The 25,947-nt window shown below is 42.3% G+C and overlaps 1 protein-coding gene across 1 annotated transcript in view; it reads left to right on the top strand.

Moving 5' to 3' along the window:
* Positions 1-25,947, top strand: part of MERTK (MER proto-oncogene, tyrosine kinase) — a 120,289-nt gene that overhangs the window by 50,928 nt on the left and 43,414 nt on the right. The window contains exons 7-8 of the mRNA XM_088477379.1: positions 7,573-7,759; positions 10,499-10,647. Of these exons, the coding sequence (XP_088333505.1) occupies positions 7,573-7,759; positions 10,499-10,647 (336 nt within the window). The remainder of the gene's footprint in view (positions 1-7,572; positions 7,760-10,498; positions 10,648-25,947) is intronic.

The following is a 25,947-nucleotide window of genomic DNA, read 5'->3' as shown; positions in this document are numbered from 1 at the left end:
GTAACACCTGGCTCACATGCTGGCAATGTTGTTCCAGGGATTTAGAATAGATGAGAATATCGTCTAGGTATATGACAACAAACACTCCAAGGAATTCTCTCAATACATCGTTAATGAAATTTGAAAAACAGCAGGGGCATTAGAAAGACCAAACGGCATGACCAGATACTCATAGTAGCCAGAATGAGTATTGAAGGCCATCCACTCATCTCCTTCCTTAATCTGGATCAGGTTATAGGCCCTCGCAGATCGATCTTGAATAAATGGATGCTTCACGATTTTGGTCGAAATTAACTGATATTAATGGTATTATGGTGATATTATTCAATCCCCGGTAATCAATACATGGTCGAAGTGACCCGTCTTTCTTCTGCACTAAAAATAATCCAGCCCCAACCAGTGATTTGGACGTACGGATGAAGCCCTTCTGAAGACACTCTTGGATGTACTCCTGCATAGATTGACTCTCCAGTAGGGACAAAACTTATAACCTGCCTTTCGAAAGTTTGGCTCCAGGCTGTAAACCAATAGCACAGTCGTATGGAAGTTGTGGAGGTAGAATATCAGCTTTTTTCTTAGAAAAGACTTCAGAGAAGTCACGATAGGGGCAGGAATCTGACTGGATGGTAACAGCAAGTCATACCGTTAGGGCAAGACATCGTGAAGAACAAATGGACCTCCATTGAAGAACCTCACCAGACTGCCAGTTGATAACAGGGTTATGGTTCCTAACCCATGGCAATCCCAGAATTATAGGTGCCAGAGGACAATGCAACAGAAGGAAAGTTATGTTTTTGGAATGTAAAGCTCTAATAGAAAGATGAATGGGAGGAGATCGGGAGTTGACTATACTTTTGGTAATAAGGTTGCCACCCAAACTAATAATTGAGACAGGTTGAAACATCCATGAAATTGTCTGCTGCACCACTGTCCAGGAAGGCAGAAATGTTTAATTCTTTATCAAGAACTTGGATAACTGTAGGAATAAGAACCAAATTAATGGGAGAGACAGATGCAAGGGCCAGATGTACTGTAGCTCCCCCTGTACATCTAGACCTTGCCTTTTCCCGACTTAACTGGGCAAACATAGGCGGAATGTCCTTTTCCATCACAGTACAGACCTATTCCAAGAGACTGTCTCCTGCGCTTCTCTTCAGATGAAAGACGGAAAATCGCTGCATAGGCTCTTCTTGATCAGGAGGAGATACCCATACTGGAAATCATGGTGAAGCGGTTGGTAACTCTCTTTCTCTAGTCTATGCTCCTGCAGCCGACAGTCAATATGGATGGCCAGGTGCATTAATCCATCCAGACTTTCGGAAACCAAGTACTGAACAAGGTTGTCTTTGATCTGATCAGAGAGACCCAGGCGGAATTGGCTACGAAGAGCTGGGTTGTTCTACCCACAATCCACTGACCACTTGCAGAACTCCATGCAGTAGTCTTCTGCTTACTTCTGACACTGCCTAAGTGATCGAAATCTAGCTTCGGCCATAGCTGCCTTGTTTGGATCATCATATAAGAGTACGAGAGAAGACAAGAAAGCGTCTACAGTGTGGAGTGCTGCATGAGTAGATGGTAGTCCAAACAGGGCCGTAGCTAGGGTAGTGCGGCCGGTGCCATCACACAGGGCACCACAGGGCAGGGGGCGCTGTTTGGGCCTGTCAAATTTCTGTTTATTATCATTCTTGCTTGAAGATTCCTCTTATTTCATCCCCAGCATCTCCTGGCCTCCCCTATCTCTTCCCTGGCCCTTCCCCATGAAGCCATGGCCCTTTTTGGGTGCATTATGTCCCTTTGAAAAATGAGGGGGGCACCAATGCTCTTTCTGGCACAGGGCACCAAAAAGTCTAGTTACGGCTCTGAGTCCAAATGCCCAGTTTTGAGGATAACCCTGAAGCAGAGATATGACAATACCCACACGTTGAATTTCAGGACCATAGGATTGGGGACGCAATTTGAAATACAATTTGCAGCTCTCTCTGAAGTTCAAACATTTTTTATGATTCCCTGAGATGTGGTCAGGGAGGTTCAATTTTGGCTCCCGAACCGCGGCCTGAGCAAAAGAAACTCGAGTGTCCTTGTCCTGGAGTGACAGTCCTTGGACCTTTTGGGTTAAGGCTTGAATTTGTGCAGCTAAGACTTGGAGTGGGCTGTGAGCGGGATTCATAATAAGGACAGATGGCTCCTCTACCTCTGTAATTTTTTTTTTGTGGCCAGCTATAATATTATGAATCCCAGGGTAGATTCACCGTGTATGAATGGTTTAATAATCAGAAAAGAGGAACACCAAGGAGCTTGAAGAAGATTGGGTAAGAAAGTAGCCTAAAGGCCTGCAGTAGTCAGAAAGGTCAGAAAACAACAAGGTAGGAGATGCGGACCTATGCCCAAGTGGTAGCCTCGAGTGCTGATGTCTACAAGGTTTGAGATGTGAGGAAATGATAATAATAGCCTTGAGGTTGATATGTACTTGATTGAGGTGTGGCCTAGTTGCAGCCTTGAGGGCTGATGAGTACTTGGCTGGGATGCGGCCTTGTGGCCAAGTTGCAGCCTTCTGGCTGATGTGTACTTGGCTTGGATGCGGCCTTGTGGCCAAGTAGCAGCCTTGAGGGCTGATGCATACTTGGCTGGGATGCGGCCTTGTGGCCGAGTTGCAGCCTTGAGCGCTAATGTATACTTAGCTGGGATCTGGCCGAGGCAGTTGTGAAAGTCTTTTGCTGAGCTGTGGCCTAAAGGCCGTGATGTGGCTGAGACAGGCGGGATGGAGTAACAAAAGTCCACTCAGATGCAGCAGTGCGGCTGAGACTGCTGTGAAGTTGGTAATTAAAAGCCCACTCAGTCTCAGTAGTGCGACTGAGACTGCTATGAAGCTGGTAACAAAAAGTCCAATCAGACGCCACAGTACTGCTTAAGTAGAAAAGATACACGCTGGACAGGAGGTACTGGAACATACCACGAGAATGATCTCCATACACGGAACCGGAAGACACGTGCTAAACACTATAGCCGGCATCTGAGCAGAGAATCAGAAGAGGTGAAAAAGGAGAAGGATCCAATCAGAACAGGGCGGAGATGATGGAGCAGCTAGGTAGGAGGACCTCATCGAGTAGCAGCCTGGTGTCCTGGCCTCTTAGCAACGGGCCTGAGAGGATAACCCAGAGCACTGCTGTCAAACAAGGCGGAGCGGCGGCTTGTGACAGCTACAAATGACTACTCCCATGATTCTCTGTCAGGCAAATCCATAACATGCATAAGAATTATATATTTACATTATTTGGGACTATTGTGTTCATAGGTGACATGGCGACTGAATATATACAGCTACTATACCTTTTCTTTTTTGTTTTCACTCTTTTTAGCTATTCTACTCTTGACCCTTAAATTGACAAACTGTGGGCCTCATTCAGAGGCGGTCGTAGGATGCAAGCGGTCATTCTGAAATAGGGCGGCCGCTTGCATCCTGAACGGCCGCCTCCATGTCGGTCGTTAGGCTGTGGGTTAACACCCACAGCTCTAATGACCTCTAAGGGTGATGGTCGCGATGGTCAAGACCATCGGGGCTAATGACGAGACCCTAAGGTAGGGTCTCGTCAACCTTAAGCCCCAGGGAGCTTCCTGCTCTGTTTGAGCAGGAAGCTCCCCACTGACATCACTGATGATGTCAGTGGGGCCGCCCCCAAACGGCAAGCGTTCCGTTTGGCCGGGCACGCCCCCGGCCTGCGCAGCAAACGGAGCGAGCTGTCACTCAACATCGACAGCTCGCCCCGTCTGCTACGAGACCCCTAACGACTGATCAGCCGTCGTTAGTCGGGTCTCGCGCATGCGCACGATGGAGCGGGCTCTGTCGTGCGCATGCGCACTGGAGCAACATCGACCCGGTTGCGAGCTCGTAGAGCTAACGACCGGGTCTGAATAAGCTCCATTCTCCTATGTTCATATGACTGTCTCACAGTACATCATTGGGCCACTCCTGTACTAAAAACAGTGTGAAATGGGTCATGACCTTTTGTCCTTTATAAATATAAAGAGCTATAAATATCATGGAAGCTATTAGACAATCCTATCAATCTCGGAGACATACTTGTAAATGTTGCTTAAACAGAAACACTGTACTAGTGAATTTTTAGTTTAAAATGATTGCTATATTATACTTGTTAAGAGACGTTTCCTATTACTAACTACAATGGAATTGTTGTTGCTTTATGGACGTGTTTTTCTCTTGTGCAGATAGTTATACCTTTCTTACAGTACAAATTCATCCACACAGGCTACATACTGTATATTTTAGGCATGGAACACAGGTCCTGATTCAGATATGTAAACGAATGCAATCGCAACTGCTGTGCGAAAATATGCTAATGCATGCAGCTGCCCACCGGCTGCTCCGCAGACCCAAGCAAGTGCGCATAAACAAGCAACAGTGGTCGCAGATCCTTCGACAATTGACCATCTGAGTAACCCTATGGTCGCGCAGAATGGGCGTGGGAACTGAGACACTCGTGCCATGTTTAAGTACTGGATCACAGTAGTATACTGAGATGCCCTATAAACGTCCGCGACACGCCTGCGTGTTTGCCGCCACTCACCGTAACTGCCCCAAATGGTTACCAAATGTCAATCACATCCTCACTGCGAGTGGCATTGCTAAGATATCTTGACGCGTGCGCAGTGCTATCACAACGCATGTATAGTCGCCCGATGAACACTCAACTGCATAAATATTGCCATTGCGTACATCTCTTAATCAGGCCCAATATTCTGGTTTCTACATCAGCAGATAGTGATGTAAATACTGTATGTACATATAATATATCAATGTTTATTGTGTATGTGCATTTATTAAAGCATAGAAAGCTGCTAGTAGCATTTACGGATATAAATGTAAACCGCGTAGGACTTGCAGACACAATTTCTGAGATTAAAAACTGACAATAGGGAAGTTATTTAATCTTAGGAAACCAGCACAATGGGATAAATGTATAAATGGTGATTGAAACTGGTTACACAGCACACTGAATGTATGTAATGTGTGTATAAGGCGCGTATCCACTTGCCGATATAAATGAAGGATTATGACATCGTTATTGTTCAATTGTTCATTAATCGTGCAGTAATCGCGTGGTAAAATGCCGGCAACGACCAGCGATGCACGCTCTCATTGGTCGATGTCGGTATCGCTCATCGCCCGACATGACGGTCAAGCAGATCATATTGTCAGGTTTAGTATGTTCGAGGATGAGGGAGGGTGCCTGCACTGAATGACATATCGTTCAGTGTGGGCACTACACAGTATAACGAACGATAACGATATCGTAATCGTTCAGTCCTTCATTGTCGGTAAGTGGATACGCGCATTTAGGAGTACTCCAGTCCCTTATAATGTTATCGTGCAAATGTCCAAAAAAATTTAAAAACTGTTTGCTATATAATAACTACATCTTTCTCACTGTGAAGATGGGCGGTAGAACTGCGCTCTCGTTGACCAGGGGGTGGTGTGTTGTGGTTTTGGGGTGCTGCACCTTTGTGTGGGAGTACCTTTCCCACACTGAATACGTAGGGGGGTAAGGTGCGCTCTTCCTGCTAGTAGTGGTGATGACTTGTGTGAGTTTGTGAGTGGTGTTAATTGGAATGTTTCTTCTGGTGGTGGTGGTGTTTTGGGAGTGAGAAGGAGGGTGTGATTGGATATGGAGTGTAGTTTGGAGTATTGGGAAAAGGGGAATAAAATAGGATCAAAATGAGGCCAGCGAGACACAGTAGTTTGGGGCAAAATCTTTTATTGAGTAGTCACAATGCTGCTCTGTTGAGATCCCCGGCAGGTGGGTGGGGTTCAGTGATGAGTGGTGATGAGACTGGGGAGGTAGGTGGACCCTTTCAGGGGGCTCCTTCCTGTGCAGTTCAGTGACCTTGCACGTCACCCCTGCTGGACCTGTGGTTCACAGTCTACGAAGTCTCGGGGGGGTGGGGGGATGTGCAGAGTGGGTTGGAACACCTGTGTGGCGTCCCGCGAGTTGGTGCGAGTCTTGGCAGCACTTGGTGAGCTGGATCAGCGTGTTGCTGGTGTGCTGTAGTTCCACGGCTGTTCTGATTGGTCTGCGGAGGTCAGCGACCGGAGTGTGCAGCTGAGGTTGGCTCTTGGTCGTGCTGCTGGTGGTGCGGAGCCAGAGGTGTGGATGGGTGAGCCGCTGGGAGGCTGGGTTGCAGCATTTGTGCTAGGACCACCCCTGGGAGGGGGGGATGGTCTGCCCGGGATGCTGATACACTGTGTTGTAAATAGGGTTTCCACCTTCACATTACTTTCATCTATTAGCTTGTACAGATGCTCCTCACTTAACGACTTATTTAGTGACTGCTCAGACTTACGATCCGCGATCCGACCAGCTAACTGTTACTGTGGCTTGCACTGCAGTTCCAAAATAGTTGCAGGGTACAAAAACATAAAAGGACAGTGAGAGGGGGGGTGGCTGTGGCGCTGGACACACCCCGCCTGCTATGAGGATGGACGGGGATGCGGAGTGCTCTCGGATTAGGTGGGGCACACAGAGGCGTGCGTCACCCTCTGCCCGGGTCCTGCTGTTTCCTGGCCACACTATACATCCTCGCTTAGCGACCAATTTGTTTAACGACCTAGTTGTAAGTACGGAACTAGGTCGTTAAGCGAGGAGCATCTGTACTTGCCATCCTGTAACTTTTACTAATTTTTTATTTATTTAATTTGTATTCATTTTTTACTAGTCTGTCTTATCTTTATGATTGCTATGGTAATAAACAGCTCCGCCTGGTGATATAAAGACGTGGGTAAGCACAGAAAGAAAGAGAAAAACAATGTCATTAGTAAAAGTTGGAAGATTGCTTACACAGACCAATAAATTAAAGTTTCTTTTTGAAACCTAACTGTTGAAAATATCTTTAGGCCAATTTGTTATTGTATAAAGTATGTGGTCTTATAATTAAACTTCTCGTTAGCTCCTATTTGTACACCAGCAACTGTTCACTATATAAGTGTTACTACTATTATATAATCTGTATCTTATATCTGTATCAGGTGCTTTTCAGGAGTTCATGTAAGGTACATTACTCACCATGGTATTCTGAATCCTAATGGAGCGTACACACGGTCAGATTTGTCAGACTTGTCAGATTTGTCAGATGAACGACTGAACGACTAAACGATGTGAACGATTTGAACGATTTGACCAAAGTTTTGAACGATTTGAACGATTTGAACGATTGAACGATTTTTGACTGCATTAAAATGAATGGAATCGTCCAAGTCTGACTGCAAACCCATCAGATGTCAGATATCGTTATCTGACAAACGGGAACGCGCATCGTTGATCGTCCATCGTTCAGGCATGTCAGATATGAACGATTTTCCTTCAGATATGAACGACTGAACGATTTTTAAATCGTTATCGTCCATATCTGAAGAAAAAATCTGGTCGTGTGTATGCACCATTAGAAGTCCATTAAGATACATTTTTTATTTGTAACTAATGTGTGACTACTGTTGGAAGGATCTTAGAAAGAGTGTGGCATGTAGCCAGTAATATGTATAGTACTGTGTCATTGCAGGTGAACGAAACCACAGATTGGAACAACAATTCCTCAGTGACAGATGACAGCATAGCAGTACCTCCTTATAAATATCTAATTAGTGAGCTGAAGCCATTTACCGAATACAACATCAGAATTTCCTGCATGAATGAAGTAGGATGGTCATCACCAAGCTCATGGATTGCGGCCAAAACAACAGAAGGAGGTAAGAACCATTAAGTTCATGGTCACTTCATAATTGCTTATGTTTTCCATTAGCTTTGCCAAAAGTAACTAAGTAATGTTTTGAAACCTATTCTTCACAACTATTTGCAATGATGATTAAAATACAATACATGCATCAGGACTATGGGCCTGATTCAGACCCACTCGCGAGCGGCTGTACGCTCGCAAGTGGGTCGATGGTCTGCACTGAGCATGCGCACGACGGAGGGAGCTCCGTCGTGCGCATGCGCCAGACACGACGAGCGAAGGACTTTCCTTCGCTCGTTGTGTCCGATCAAAGGGGGCGTGCTGTCAATGTTGATTGACAGCACGCCCCCTTTGGTGGGCGTGCCGGGGGCGTGCCTCCCTGACGGGGGCGTTCCCACGGGAACGCCTCCCGTCAGAAGCCGGCCCACTGACATCACTAGTGATGTCAGTGGGAGTGATTTTGGCTCTGATAGAGCCAAAATCACTCCGGAGCTTGCGGTTGAAAACCTCAACCGCAGGCTCCGGCTCGCAATTTCGATGGCCGCGATGGTCACGACCATCGCGGCCATCAAAATGCACGCTCGTATAGCCTGTGGGTGGTGACCCACAGCTATACGAGCGTCCAGGAGGACGCTCCATGAAAAAGGAGCCCGGCCCTCATGCAGAGCGTGCGCTCTGCTCAGAGCGTACGGCTCTGAATGAGGGCCTATATTTTTATTTTTATTTTATTTTTAAGTACAATCCCGGTTTATGCTAGTAGGTGATTTTTATATAGACATTTTATTTACTACATTTTATTTTATTTACAAAGCTTATTTTAGGGCTTCTCAACTCCAGTCCTCAAGTACCACCGGTTGATGTTTTATGGATTTCATTAATCAGGTACAAGTGAATGAATCTATTTGGCTGGGTCAGTAATGGTCCAACCTGCTTCCACAAAAAGAAATTCTCAAAACATGACCTGTTGGGAAAACGTGAGAGTTGAGTTTGAGAAACACTGTTTTAGAACACCTGATACATCTGGAGAAAGGATGCTGGCTGCAATAGATGCCTATAAATACTTTAATTTAGAAATGAAAATAAAGATTCTGATGCCATTTAGCTATTGAGCAAAGGATGTCAATTGTCTCTTTGTCTGTCTGTTATTACCCAGTCTTGTTCTATTACTGTTTGTTCCCAACTGTAAAGCGCAACAGAATATGCTGGCCATATATAAGTAACTGATAATATACGTCATTGGTTCCCAAACTTTCTTGAATCACGGAACCCTAGAGTATTTTTTTCACGGCACCCTTAAGCCAAAAATTTGTTATTGGGAAATTCAGGGAAAAAATGATGAAGTAAATTGTGCTTACCTGTCATCCTCAGGATCAGTTATATGGTGGTGGACAGGGTTGCACTTCTGTTTGTCCACATATTTTATCTTTATATCTCTTACATTGAACATAAATAGTTTTGATTTGGTGCTGGACCACCAAACTGAGGCACCCCTGAGAGTGTCCTGAGACACCCCAGGATGCCACGGGACTCAGTTTGGCAACCACTGGTATAAGTGTATAAACTTGCCTGATTTTCTGACTTTTATATGCCGCTAATTAATGCTTGTTTGAAAATACTGTAGCTAATGCTGGTCATACACTCTACAATTATCTGTCAGATGTCTGTCAAATCTGTCTGGTGGGAAGGAAAATCTGGTCCGTTTCTAGTGTTTGGGAGCAAATTTCTTTTGTCATTTGCTCCCATACAATACCAGGTTTTTATTCCAACCAGCCAGATTGGACAGATATCTGACAGATAATTGTATAGTGTATGCCCAGCATTAGTAAGTGTAGCCATTTGTGTTACACCTTACAGGAGTGCTGAGTAAGAGTGAATACGAGTATTTACTCAATTCATATTACACTACATTCGACCTTTTTGACATTTTTAATTTATAATCCAGTCATTTATATTCTGTTCTTATTGAAGCTCAGGGAGTTATACATTTTTATTCTAAACTGTGCGCTACCAACTCCACCAGCATTACGTGTTAATAAATGAATCAATGGACCAGTCCTTATTTCTTTTTTTGGATAAAGTATTCTTTATTAAACATATTTAAATTTTGAATATATACAAAATAAAACATACACACAATAAACAAAAAAAACATTCCACATTCAGTATTCCTGAGCAACAAATAATATAAAATAAAATAGGGAAATCATGTTATAGACCAAAATGAAGACAACCATATAAATTATAGCCATAGCTAAGTCCGAGGGGGTGCATATCTCGACTCTATCCATCTTGTCCTAATACTGCCAAATTTAGTCTCTGTTTTACGGGCAAAATATAAATATCGCTCATGTTCCACAGTAGCATTAACCAAAGAAACCCACTTACTGAATACCAGCCGTTATTTTTAAGAAAACTGTGTATTTATTTTGAAAAATACCAAGACAACTTTATACACAGTCTCTAAGTTGATCGCTTCATCTCAACTTTTAGCATTTTAGTTTTTTAATTATTGTGTGCAATGTTGTTTATTAATATCATAAGCAATGGTTATCAAACCAGGACAAGTTTTCAGGATATCTTCAAGAGCATACACAGGTGAATAAACAGTCAGCATAGATTGATCTTGAGAGTCTCTTCATGAAGTAAAATAGTCTGAGATCATTAACCAGAGCTATATGCTTGATCTTTCATTGTACTGCTAAATTGAGTTTCTTTATTGACTGCACTATTAATGATGCCAATTTCTTTTTAGCCCCATCTACTGCTCCTCAGAACATCACAGTAGTATTAAATGGTTCATATTCATTGAAGGTCACATGGACTGAGCCTTCCCTAAGTGCTGTGAATGGACCTCTTCTGGGATATAAAATAAAACACACATGGAAAGTCTACGGAAGACCAGTAAGTCCAATATGAAAAGCTTCAAACATTAATGATTACTAAATCCTTTGCTCAGCTGATCTAGAACGCCTGTCATTGTAAATGTTTTTGATCTCTATAGTAAACACACTAATGGTGAATAAGTGACAAAACCTGTAGGTTGCATCTGAAAATATATTATTTCAGACTTCTTATCAAAATCTTTTCTTCTGCAGAATAAATGCTTGGTTCATTTTATGTAAAATGGCACCGACATCCTGTATATATATAGTAGCCCGTTTTGATGTCCCTGTATAGTGAGTGCCCCTGTTCTGGTTGGCTTATAGTGATATGATGCGATATGCTTCACATGCCAGACAATGTGCCAGCTATTGTGCACAGACTGAGGCTAAGCCTGTTGGTTTGTTGAATTTGTTTTTAATTGGTGATACGAGTGTATAAAGAGGATCGTCACACACCTGCAATCCCAATGCTGGACCTGTTCCCATACTGATTAGGTGGTGGCGCGCACCCAAGCCTCTATTTTTACTTAGAAACGCTACGTGTCTGCACGTCAGGTTTACACCTCCTGAAGTTAACAGAAGTTAGATGAAATTGTTTGCTCAGTGCACAGCCATGTGTCTGGTCTATAGGTTATTTTGAACTCTATGTGCAGTAACTACTGTTGTTTCTAAATTTTGTTGTCCTGACCACTCATTAGCAGCTCAAGTAGATTTTCAACTGTTCATGTTTGCAAGTGATTCATACTCTGATTTAGAGCAAGTGGTAAACAATCCAGAGCAAAGACTACAGATGTTTGGATGTCAATACATTTTATCCAAATTATAGCCCAAATGGGAAGCAGTCAGGAAGCCGATTGACGTAATCCCGACCGCCGGCTTCCCGACTGTATAATCCCGGCAAGGGTTAAATGACAGGAGTCGATATCCTGACGCCTGTAATTTTCCCTACGCCGGGAGCCCGACACCCGGCTTACCGATCGAAGGTAAGACAGGCGCGGACAGCCGCGTGGGGGAGGGGGTGAGGGTTAGGTTTAGGGTTCCCGGGGGGGACTTAGGGTTAAGCAATCCTCCCCTGGGAGGTTAGGCTAGGGGAAGGGAGGGTTAGGGTTAGGCACCCTTGGAAGGTTAGGGTTAGGCACCCCCCCTGGGGGATTAGGTTTAGGCGGCCGGGAAGCGGGGGGTTAGGTTTAGGCATTTAGAGGGGGGATTAGGGTTAGGCACTTGGGGGGAGGTTAGGGTTAGGCACCCCTAAGGGAGGGTTAGGGGATAGAATAGGTTAGTGAATACTTACCTGGGGAAGATCGGGATTTTCACTGCTGCGGGATGCCGCTGTCGGGATTTGAACCGCCGGCCATGCCCAGCACAAATACTGTACCATTATTGTGTACTATTAACCACGGAGTCTGTAGACTATTCTTAGCCGACATAAATATACCTCTACTGTACGTCTGTTGTATTCATTATACGTTTCTGCTTAAATATGGGTGGAAACTAGACCATGACAATTCATTGCTTGTCCCTGTGACAGTTCTGCTTTACATTTATTTGCATATTCTACTATGCTGCTTATATTTTAAACCACCCCAACCCCAGAAATACTACACTTGAGAATTAAAGCAATGAGAACAACTTTTGTACACCTTAAAGCAATTTATTTTCAGGTTGTTGCATTCTTTGCTGTGAATGGCTTGTAAAATGTCAAATGTTTCTAGGCTGTGTTTGTTGGTTGCATAAAGGATTCCAGATTCATAATGGCAGTGTATAATGTAAATATATAGCCACAAACACATGACTTGTCCAATAAAATACTGTTTCAACACATGCACGTAGCTATAGCAGCTCCAAAGCAGCAGTTACCTAAGAGTAAACTGGGATCCCTTCACTCTTACAGCAAATTATGTGCTGCCTATAGTAAAGCAGCCCCAAGACACACAGTGGTCGAATGGCTAATTATATTATATTATATTAACCATATTGACATCAAATCTGTGCATGAGAGAGCCCAGAACAACATGAGTCAACCTCTGATTTGGGCTGAGAGCCTGGTCTGCCGGTGTTGCTTTTCCAGTGTGTGCGGTCATTGACCAGATGCACAATTATTATTATTACACTTTATTTATAGGGCGCCACAAGTGGTCCGCAGCGCCGTACATACAGTAAAGGGTACACAGAACATTAGATTACAATACAGTAACCAAAATATAAACAGAACACAAGTAACAGTTAGCAAGTTAGCAACACAATTCTCCATACACAGTACAGCTCTGAAGGTGAAGGCTGTCATAGAAGTGCTAGAGAAGAAGATTGTGAGACAGTGGGGAGGAGGACCCTGCTCCTAGGAGCTTACAATCTAGGGGTATATATGTATGTCTTGTTTATTTACATATTTTCCTTGTAATTTAACCCGGGAGATATTTCTCAATAAATCCTAATACTTTATCAGTGTTATCTCTGTGCTCTAATGAATTTACGTGCCTGGAGAGGACCATGCTATATTTGTGTAATACTTGTGAGTTTAAGTGAGAATTACGTGTCTGGCGAACGTAAGAGCGCTATTTTAATACTCTTCGTGGTGGCAGCTTAGGTAAAACCTGCGTCACAACCACCCAGCTATGTCAGGTTGGCATGTCTTAGTGCAAGCTGGGCACAGTGTCGTGACAAACTGGTTATGAACCCATGGCAGTTAAAAAATAGTTTATTATGGTATTGGTATAATTTTCCTTTTCTTTTTGAAAATTCTGTCAGTCTTTATAGTTCCATATGTATTGCACCTTCTTGAGCTTGTATGTACTGTATATCATCTCCATGCACTCTATTGCTGAGCAGGTGCGTGTAAGCTCACCGGCGTGGTTTCAATCTCGCCAGATCTTGGTGCACTACCTATCATGACATGTTTATTGATTGTCATGTTAATGCAATTTTATTGTAACTTACATACTCTTCTTTAATAAATATTAACAAAGAAAGTCTACAGAGCAGCTAGTGAGACCAGCATAGTTACTTTTTCAGTAAAATTAGTCAACATTGAAAAACATTTTGAGAGACAATCTATAATACCTGGCACTGTCTATGGAAATTAGAGATGGTTAGCAACTACAGATAGTGGACCAAAAAATTAGAAACACCTGGGTAAATTAGGGACTCCAAGTAAATTGAAGCAAGGGCTTCCGCGTAATCCGGGTTCTTGCCTTACTTAAGCAAATAACATCTCAGATAGTCACGGATGGTCATGTATAAAAAAATGCAGGGCTGCCCTAGTTGTGGCTGCCTGCAAGAGGAGATCTCAGTCACTTTGGAAGAGGTGATGGCTGGGGCACATTTGGCAAGAGTTTCAGAGACCAAGTCAACTCAACTTGGTAATATTCTAATAAACAACAGTTTCTAATGTGATGTCATCATGGAATTACGGTGGAAACATGTCTCTAGGATCATGCTGTCAATGCACTTATTTATAGTATAACACAAAACAGGCCAGTAACTGTAGACTACAAACTTCAACCTTTGGAGTGAGTAGATGTTTTTTTTTTTAAAGGGTCCGATCCAATGAGAAATGCACAGAGTAGCACATAGCATAGTCTGGTTGCAAAGTATAAAACATGACAATGTACATTTGTGAGTTCTGTAGTGAAAAGAGCACAGGTAATGGATTAGTGAGCAGTAGAAGTAGGTGATATGGTTTGATGAATCCTTCATCATTGTCTTATGACCATGAGTGCTTGTTTCCAACATTGGGGTTTCTGGTGGTTCTGTAATGGGGTACATTTTCCTGGCTTGTTTTGGGTGCAGTTGTTGCCATAGAAGACAAGGTCAGTGCTAACCACTAGTTCATTAATCACAATCATCTTCATTGCATGTTGCAGCATTTCACATCTAGCGAAAGGGGTGTTTCTAAGGATGACAAGGCCCCCATCCACAGAATGTGTGTTGGTCACCCTCATGCTATCCATATGCCATGGCATTCAGTTACCAGATGCAGGATAATCTGGATTTCTTGTGCTCTCCTAGCTGCATGGGGGCTCAGCACCCTCTACAGTGACTTTTTATTGTCAATTCCAATTTGTGCATGGAGTGTTTTGCAATGCAGCATCCATGTCATGACTTGTGACCAGAGAAAAGCTGATGTTTTCAGCTGGTGACTAAGTGACTTTTTGCTTCCGTTTATCACTTAGAATAGCTTGCCTAGCATTTTCCTCCCAATAATCAGCAGAAAACAAATTTGTGGTTAGCCACCAGTATTATTGTCTTTGTTCTAGTATTAAAGCGAAAGAGGGATTGTTGTTTGATGCCTTGCTCCTCATGATCTGATTTATTGTGTAACAGGAGAACCAGAGATATTGAAGTTTACGGGCTTATTTAAATAAAAACAAATCTATATTTTTTTTTTTATATTACATATTTATTTTATTTATACAACTTACAGCACTCTTACTCCCATGCGTCTATTGCCATTACACAGTGGAGGCAGCATCTAGTGGGCTAAAGCAATACTCATAGGAAGGCACCCTATATATTCACTAGGGTTCTGGGTGTTTGAAAAAACATGCAGAAAATTGATGTTTCTTCATGACATCGGCAGAAGGGAGCAGATTACTGATGTGAGTGCTGGATGGTAAAACAGCGGCATCTGCCTACCACAGCACCGCCAGATCGGATAAGAGGAAGTCAGGCTCCGGAACGCTATGACAGCTACAAGTGTTCACTATAAGCAATGGCCTTTTACTAGAGTCAAGAAATAATAGTGCCCCTTATAGAAATTAATAAATATTTGTATCGCCTTAATATCAATAATTTGTTGTGCCCCCTTTGTATAACAAAGTTAATGTGACCCTTTAGGATATAATAAAGCTTCCATTGTGTAAACGTAGAATAAAATAAAGAATTAACTGTTCTATTTTGGCTAAAATGAATTATTTAATATGGCTGCATTAATAACAGATTTGCGATGGAAAATTAGTTTGCAACATTTTCACACTTTTCCATAGTTTTCTTGGTGATTTTTTCAGTAAAAAATCTTAAAAACCAAGCTGATTTTGACTTTGAAATGATTGCCGCTTTAAAAATAAGGGAAGACTCGCAGGAGTTCCCACAGCGGCTGCAAATCGCAACCTATCATATAAGCCCTCTGGTATCTGGCCTCTCCCATCTAAATCGGGATAGATGGGACATATGTGAAAGTAAGTGACAAGTGCAGTGGAGTAACAATGGCCCCCGCAGACCCCTTGGTGGCTTGGGGGCGCCGGGGGCCATTGCTACGCCCCTGCAACTGTGAACGCTGGCCTCTGAAGTGAGCAGAGGCTAAGGAAGTAGCCTGTGCAACAGCACCTCCTGAATCAAATTGGATCCAGTCAGCACGGCAGCACAGATGTCGGCTGCGTGGAGTCATCGATGCACAGCGTGGACGGGTAAGTACTGGGGGGGCACAATAGAGGGCACTACTTTAAGGGGCACAATAGGGGGCACTACTTTAAGGGGCACAACAGCGGCCACAACTACAGGGGCCACTGCATAAGGTGCCACAACTACAGGGGTTACTGCATATAGGCTCAACTGCATGGGGACCTGCATATGGGCACAACTACTAGGGGCACTGTACTTGGGAACAACTGCAGGGGCACTGCATATGGGCTCAACTACAGTGGGACCTGCATGTGGGCACAACTACAGGGGGCACTGCATATGGGGCACAACTACAGGAACACTGTACATGGGAACAACTGCAGGGGCACTGCATATGGGCACAACTACTGGGGACTGCATAATGGCCACAACTACAGGGGGCCCTGCATAAGGAGCACAACTACATAGGGCATTGCATAAGAGGCACTACTACAGGGGGCATTGCATAGGGGGCACTACTACAGGACGTACTGCATAATGGGCACAACTACAGGGGGAACTGCATAAGGAGCACTAACTTCTTACATGCAGTTTACAGGTTATTAGCTATGTTCCCAATAATCTGGTTCTACATGGACATAGAAACTGTGCACCCTGTCTTGAGCTGAGGTGACAGACTGGCAGGAGCGGAGAGGAGGGTTAATGAAGTAGATATTTCAGGGTGGGATGTAAGGGGCATTACTGTGTGGCATAATGTGTAAAAGGCATTACTGTGTGGCACAATGTGCTATTAGGGGTATTAGTGTGGTATGTGTTATAAAGGGCATTACTGTGTGGCATTATGTGTTATAAGGGGCATTATTGTGTGGCATAAGTTGTAAGGGACATTACTGTGTGGCATAATGTGTTGTAAGGGGCATTACAGTGTGGCATGTGTTATAGGGGCGTTATGGTGTGGCATCATTTATTATAACGGCATTACGGTGTGGCATAATGTGTTATAAGGGGCATTGTTGTGTGGCATAATGTGTAAGCGCCATTACTGTGTGGGATAAAGTGTAAGGGGCATTACGGTGTGGCATAATGTGTTATAAGAGGAGCGCACAGAAAAACTTCGTCTTTGTGGGTTTTTTTATTTTGGGCGGGGGAAGCAAAATGTATAGTTACTCCACTGGACAAGTGCAATTGGTAATGTGTAAAATGATATAATATGAATAATAATTAAATAATTAGTTTGTAACTGATTGCATATTGTTCCTCTTTAATTCTATGCCCTTATTCCCCTTCCTTTGTGTGTTACCCGTCATATGCCATCTGGGCCTCATTTTATGTTATAGGTGCCTTTTAATTCCACTATGATCAGCACAAATAGCAGAAAAGTGTTGTAATATCAGCTCCTGGTCTGAGGCACAAGGGTGTTGGGTTGTAATTTGGGGAAACCCTACTTTACAGAAAAAGTTCATATTACTGGAATTGTGGGAGAACAAAAACTATAACCACATTTACAAATTCCACAGGACAGTAACAGGGTTGAAACCTCTTGCACTAAAGAAAGATCATTGTTTTTTACTTCAGAGAGCTTGGGAGGAGACTTGTACTCCATCCACAGAGAAAACCTAGCAAATGTGAATGTGACATGTATAGGGGCTTGTTCAAATGTGTGTAATGTTTGTATTTGCTCATGTAACGTTCCAAAAGATTCGTGATGATGTAAACCACCACTCTGAAAAGCTTGTGAGCATGAATCCCAGTGCTTGCATACCTCTACTGCAGGGGTCTTCAACCCTGGCCCTACAGCTGCTGTGGAACTACATGTCCCAGCATGCACTGCCACCTTTTTGATATAACAGCATGCTAAAACTATGGCAGTGCATGCTGGGATGTGTAGTTCCACAGCAGCTGGAGGGCCAAGGTTGAAGACCCCTGCTCTACTGTGTACATGAGAACCAGTGCCTGCATACCTCTACTGTGTACATGAGAACTAGTGCCTGCATACCTCTACTGTGTACATGAGAACCAGTGCCTGCACACCTCTACTGTGTACATGAGAACTAGTGCCTGCACACCTCTACTGTGTACTGCACATGAATCCCAGTGCCTGCATACCTCTACTGTGTACATGAAACCCAGTGCCTGCATACCTCTACTGTGTACATGAGAACCAGTGCCTACATACCTCTACTGTGTACATGAATCTCAGTGCCTTCATACCTCTACTGTGTACATGAGAACCAGTGCCTGCATACCTCTACTGTGTACATGAGAACCAGTGCCTGCATACCTCTACTGTACATGAATCTCGGTGCCTGCATACCTCTACTGTTTACATGAATCCCAGTGCCTGCATACCTCTACTGTGTACATGAAAACCTGTGCCTGCATACCTCTACTGTGTACATGAGAACCAGTGCCTGCATACCTCTACTGTGTACATGAATCTCAGTGCCTGCTTACCTCTACTGTGTACATGAATCCCCGTGCCTATATACCTCTACTGTGTACATGAATCTCAGTGCCTGCATACCTCTACTGTGTACATGAATCCCAATGCCTGCATACCTCTACTGTGTACATGAATCTCAGTACCTGCATACCTCTACTGTGTACATGAGAACCAGTGCCTGCATACCTCTACTGTGTACATGAGAACCTGTGCCTGCATACCTCTACTGTGTACATGAGAACCAGTGCCTTCATACCTCTACTGTGTAAATGAGAACCAGTTCCTTCATACCTCTACTGTGTAAATGAGAACCAGTGCCTGCATACCTCTACTGTGTACATGAGAACCTGTGCCTGCATACCTCTACTGTGTACATGAGAACCAGTGCCTTCATACCTCTACTGTGTAAATGAGAACCAGTTCCTTCATACCTCTACTGTGTAAATGAGAACCAGTGCCTGCATATCTCTACTATGTACATGAGTTTTTGTGTATTCGCAGCTCTTGAATTGACGTGATATATATACAGACCTAGGCCACTGTGTAGAAGCTCATCTAGTGCCACATTGTTTTTATAGGCTTTCTGTCCATCCCCTGACAGTATGAGGGGCAGGTATAAGATGTCTTTGGTACTTGCCTCTGTTGCTTGTTGTACAGAGCACAACAAATTACAGGCCACAATCCTGCACAGGTTAGGGTAAGAAGGCCTAGGCTGGATCTTTATTAGAGAGGGGAGGGCAGCTAAGGGGCACCTAAACAGAAGGACTAAACATGTTTCCAAAGGAGATGTGCAAGTTACTACCACTACCATCTTCATTCTTTGTGCGGAATTGCCCATACAGTTTACAGATATGGCTTTTGGTTTGATCTGGTTTCTTTTCTCTCTGCCCCCTTTTAGCCTCATTCCTTCAGTGCTGACACCGTACATTTCTAGGTCACATCTTATGATTTGCCATCCCCGCATTGTTCTAGCTCAGTGGCCTTGTCTCTGAAATGTCAACAGTGTTGTTTTGTTTAATCCAATGTTCCCACATAGTCTGCTGACATTCATGAATTAAAAGATTTTACTTCCCACAAACCTCCATTGAGGCTATAAATATTACTGCAGATAAATGCTTGACCAGAACCAAAGATAATTCTATGTTTGTGCAATGCAAAAATGTAAAATGGTAAATGATGCTGCATTCTATTGACACTGCAAGCCACAGACACCTAGGAGTTTATTTACTAAGCTGCTAAATTTCAAAGCCACCACTTTTCGGAGGCTTTGAGAAGACACTGTCTACAAACCGCAAATTTGTCATTTAGATCACAGGATCTAGGGCAAAATTTACTAAGAATTGTGCTTGACTTATAAACCAAATCGCTGGACATCGTCGGTAGTTTAGAAGGTCAAAATAAAAAATTTACTAAGCAGCGTTTTTATCTATTTAGATCCGATGGTGATACTCATTGGTTTCTTCCAAGGATGCAGCCACTGGCTTCGGCACGCACCCATTCTCTGGAATACTCTGTTACCGCCCCCAAAGGCCAGCAGCATGACAATCATGCTGCGGTGGTTGGGGCACTGTGAGCAACATCGCAGCCCCAGATCTGCATATCTACAGAAGGGAGGGGGCTTGGGGCTCCTAGTGCGCAGCCACTAGACTGACGCTTGCAAAGATTTTTATACGAAACATTAAATCCATATTAAATGGGCGATTCAATTGTCTTGGACTTCTATTTGATTGAGCGCCTGCCGGAGCAATTAAATTGTTGCCCCGTACGGATGCCTAAAGCTGCGGGGGGACGGACATTTCTTCTTGCAGCCTCCTGTGGTGCGATAACAATGTGTGCAAAATCCGTTTGGGGGCCCAACGGTGGTTTGGGCGCCTATCCACTTTTTAGACGGGTTTAGCCGATTTACGCAGCTAAACCCAGTGCTTTTAGGCTCATTAAATACTAATGGGCGCCCAAACTGAGAAACAATTCAAATGCTCTGTCGGGCACCTATTCGTATAGACGCCCAGCTCGGGGCATGCAAAACAATTAAATCACCCCCTAAGAAGAGAAATTGTTTGGTAACAGATTAATACTGGGATTATTGTACTTTTTCAGTATGGCAATTATTCTCAGCATGATTGTGTATTGTTTGCTTAGTTTCAGGTTTAAAGGACCCTCGACTCAACTCATTTATATACTTCCACAGATTTACTTCCTCCAGCGCGTTTCTCATATGACTAATTGTTCAGTCATCAGGCTGGCATAGGAAATTAGAAGATGCAGGAAAATCTTCAAGCTTGTTTTTTTGTACTTGTAGACATCTGTTGCAGCTCGTCACAAGCAGCTGTATTGCTATGTTGTTATTGATTTTCCAGTATGACAAACCCGTTGTTTTGGACTTTGAAGTCATTAACCAAAGACAATCTTATAATATAGGTATTAACTTGAAATTAACAGCATTGAAAGACTTTTATGAAGATAATTACATTGATACAATATAGTTTCAAGCTATTAATGTTTATTTTTGTTCTAAATACTGTATAAAAATGTAATGGGATAGGTGTTCCTGAGCTAACAAATGAATAGTCATTTTGGTATAAAGAAGATTTATTGGTAACATTTTGAATAATTCAATCTATGTTGACACCCAACTGCTGTTTGTGTACTTTAAACGTTGTGCATTTTCATTTCAATCCTGAATATAATGATGTTACAACAATCGGTAATTGATGAACCAATAAACTAAAATAAAGTTGTTCTGCTCTTAAAATTAAAGAATTACAACCCTGTAATGCGGCCACACCTGTGCAGATCCGTTTGGCTGATCGTTTTCAGCCTGTCGGCATTGCATTGTGATTGGTCAACAATATGATCTTTCTAAATAATCAAAATCCAGGAATTTGCTTCTTTACATTTAGATCTGATCATCCTGAACAATCATTATGCACTTCTATTTCTGCAAATTGGATAACGTACTGATCTACTTATTGTGGATACGTTTAGCTTTATGCACTCTGAACATGGTGCATGTCATGCTTTGGCACCCTTCTGCTCTTGATCCCAAATCAGATGGCCCATGCTAAAATCTTAGATTGGAATATCTTTTTTATTAATGACTGCTCAGTAAGGGACAAAATATGGTTTGCAAATTACGTTGCAAAACAAACCACTGTCATGAGTCTGCAAAGTGCTTATCCAACACCAATGCATGACGTATGTTCTCTCATAGCTCAGGAAAGAACAGAACAGGAAGTGACATAAATGTAAATGTACAGATCATATAAAGAAACAGCAGATCCACATTGAAATTTCATGGCTGTGTAACTAATATACTGTGTATTAAGCATTTTGTGTGCATTATATGTACTGAACACATACACATGGGGAAAAAAAGTAATCATTATGGATATAGAACATGCAAAAAAATAATATATATGCTTAAACTAATATAATATACCTAAAAATTACAGATTATTCCCAACAAATATATTTCCATAAACAACCAACAAATGGAGGAAGGGATTGGTAATTTCTGAGAACGGAATAGAAAGAAAAATATGATTTTGATTTACTAGTCCTTTATTGAAGCCTCTGCTAGAAAATGATCATGTCTTGCTCTAATGCTCACCTTCTATGGTATATTATGTAAATGTACATACAAATGCTTTGAACATTTATTTAGCCGGTATTTTAGATTTAGTGGTTGAATTAATTGCTGGTGATGCCTGAGATGTGCTGTTGCAACTGAACGCTAGCAATACCACACCAGGGACTTGGGGGCTCATTTATCAACGAGTGATATTCTTGTTAGCACTTGTTAGTAATCTTAAACTGTGCTCCAACCAATCAGCTCGTGTCATTTTTCACCCACATGACAGTTAGGAGATGATTGGTTCTAACACCATTTAAAATTAGTAACGAGTGATAACAAGAATATCGCTCATTGATAAATGAGGCCCCAAGTCACCCCGATTAAACACCTTAATTTCACCCTGAAATCGCATATTTTTGTTTGCATCCCTTTAAAAAATACATGATCTCAGGGCTACCATGAGTGTGGCTTATGCACGCGGTAGACCCCTTAGTCTGCTGTTCATAGAAGTAATTACAATATAGGAAGTATTATTATAGATTGCACAATGAACTTGCTAATGTAGATTATATGAATATTAGAAATCACAGAGGAGTGTTTTCTAAGTGATTTTACATTGGTGACATAAATATAAGATACCTTCCAATATATGTAATACTTTATTCATATTTTGTATAATAATAATTCTATATAATACACATGTTTTCCCAGTGAACCCTGAAGTGATGATATCAGAACTCACTGTTTAGAGACAATGATGTGCGATTATACAGATATTATTCACAGGAGCTTATACAAATAGAAGCATCACTAGATTTAACTATTAAACAAAACAAAATAAAGAATCACTGGACTATTTATGGATTCAAGTATACTGAAAGTAGGCGCTTCCACAAATTAGCATTTTGTATGTTAATTAAGTAGATATTCATAACTTTTACAGAGAAGTATAACAATTCAAAGAATTAACACATGCAAATGCCGTATGGAGAGTATTCAGCGAATGGCGCAGTGACACTAACTACAGATGAGGCTGAACCAGGGTGTGACAGGGTGTTATATAAGCACAGATCAGTGAGCACATGTTCACACAAATGTGGCCCATGTAAGTGAATATACACCTGTTATGGAGTGTATCTGTTGTACCTAATATAGGGCAGGTGCAGTGACATACAGTACTGATGATGATGACTATACCAGGTCTATATGCTGCACGCAGAGAGGCAGCTGCATCTCCAGATGCATACAGCTTTACATATGGGAGAAAACAGTCTACCTTACTGCCAACTCTGCATTGCACCCCTTTTTGTCTGTGTTTATTTATGTGGCTTCCTGTACACTGTACATTACAAAATTAACAGATGGTCTCTCATTTCTCTAATGGAAACTACAGTACTACAGGTGATATAAGAGGGAAACACTTTATTAGAAAAAGGGTTTATGAGATCCGTAGGATCATGTTTACCAGTAACAATACAAGTGGGTGAGACAAGAGCGGGAGCTTAGAAGACTATCCTACTCAGATTTTACTACGGGGTCTGGTGACATCCCTGTGTTATACTGTTGCTATTTGCCCTTCTCTGAATCACTGATACATATATTGGCTAGTATATGCTGTCTTACACACATACTGGCTGCATACGATGTATTACTGTTGCAACTCCTTTACATGGAATTCTAAATATTTTGATTCCAAATGACCATGTTTTGCTATTGTTACTCAACACAGATCCCACTGTTCTAAGTTGAAACACAAATAATTTGAACAACATAGTATCAATGCCAAGCACACCAAATCTGCAGTGCCAGATTAATGTTCTCATGGGCATGGAGCTGACATTTATGAAGGGCCTATTGTGTGCCGCTGCAGGGAGTGTGCCAGTCGCTGCGGTGGTGTAACTAGTGATGTGGGGGCATAACTGGTGTGGGTGAGGCCTGTGTCATGGGTGTGGCTATAGTGGAGCAATTATAAGAAAAAGTAATTGTTTTGTCTGTGTGAAAGGGTGTGAACACTATTGACTGCCTTTCATTGACTGCTAGAATAGTTTAGATTCATAAAAGAAAAAAAAAATTAATTGTTTACTGATTATTGCCATATTTCTATAAGTGTTCATCCCACATCCCTAGTCACTGCAGTAAAATAATAAATGAACTGCCTTTATTTAGCTGTTCCTTTTAAAAAAAAAAATATCAGCAATGGTAATACTGGACCATTCATAGAAAAAGTCACTTACTAGGATTTTTTTGTATATAATTATTATTATTATTAATATCACTGCAGCTTGCAAAAATATGCATTTGAAAAATCAACCCCTTGATTACATTTTTAGGGCTCTATTTAAAAAGGAAAATTAAAAGTGGCATTAAAACTTTGCTGTTTATTGCTTTCCTTATATCTCAATATTTAATTTTTTTTATGTGGCAGGACAGACCTAGCAGTAAAGGTCTGTCCTGGCGAGGAGCTAAAGAAACCCATTGCCGTCTTTCGCAGAGATGAAAGGCATGTACCTTGTGCGCATGGTGGGGATGCTACATGGTATGGAAGAGACCAGGAAGAAAACATTCCCTTCCTGCTTATCTACCCTGAGGGCACAGATAACGCTATCCTGAGATGGTGTTTTGTGTTAAGGTGGGTACACACCTAGCAGATATATCTGCAGATAGAGTGATGTGCAGATATATCTGTAGGTGATGGTCATTCGTTGTACACTGAATGACCATCATCTTCCAGACAGCAGCGGGTCCCGCTGGCCGGGGGCCGGGTCGGGGGTGCGTCCAACCCCTTCCCCGCAGCTGCCGCTTCATGTGTCAGTGTGTACCCAGCTTTAAAGAGAAGCTTCACTTTTCTCATTTTATTAAATACAGTTTGTGTGAAGCCCCCATTAAAACCTATCGGGGTTGTAGCACTGTTATTAGAGAAAAGAATAGAAGGAGAAATCAGTGATATCTCCGCACTCTTCTTTTTTCTATATAGTGACAATCAAAATGAAAGGTTTTATCCAGCAAAAATGGCAGAGAAGAGATTATTGTTTTTGTTTGCTAAATAGAGCTCTTAGTATCTAACCTATATATCAGACTTTTTTCTGTACTACCTCATACACAACACAGCACACTGCTCACATTTAGTAGCAAATTTATATCCATTCCTCTCGCCACCCCTTGCACTCCCAGATCTGGTCCCAAGACAAGAATTGTCCCCTTATAGGCGCCTCAAGCTCCTTTACCCTCCCAATTTACCACTGCGTGCATGTATTCATTATATATATATATATATATATATATATATATATATATGGTTATATTATGGTTCTTTCAGAGGAGCCTTTCCATAAATAAATAACAGGCGCTGGTAATGTGGACTTAACCGTTGTACATTGCTACTCATTCAGTTTTAGCGCTGTGTTTTAGTAAGTTATTGCCAAGTATTCAATAATAGCAATATAAATAATAAAAATTACACACACACACACATACATATTAAAATCACACACACACAAGCACACACACATATTACAATCACACATACATGTTACAATCACACACACATATTACAATCACAGACACATATTACACACACACTACAATCATACAAACATATTACAATCACACACACACTACAATCACACACACATATTACAATCACACACACATATACAGATGACAGATATTACACCCACCTTTGATTACTGTAAGTAGACTTTTCTGAGTTTTTTCTCACAAGTGTTCGGCTGCAGTGCCAGGTCAATTGGCGAGGGAGGGGTAACTATCAGGGCAGTTGCCGTGGGAGGGCTATGGGGTGAATGGGTGGGGCTTAGATCACCCGGAGGCAGAGCTTTGGGCATTCCATGGTATACAGTATCGGGGAGCGGAGCTTAATGCGATTCTGAGATGAAGCGTAATGCAACTGAGGACGGGCTTTGGGATGGCCCGAGGCAGAGTTTTGGAAAGCTAGGGTGTGGAGCTTC

Source organism: Taudactylus pleione, unplaced genomic scaffold (assembly GCF_031769625.1).
Source record: "Taudactylus pleione unplaced genomic scaffold, aTauple2 ptg000201l, whole genome shotgun sequence".
NCBI lineage: Eukaryota > Metazoa > Chordata > Amphibia > Anura > Myobatrachidae > Taudactylus > Taudactylus pleione.
The sequence above is the reverse complement of the archived record's forward strand: the minus strand, read 5'-3'. Positions and strand labels throughout refer to the sequence as shown.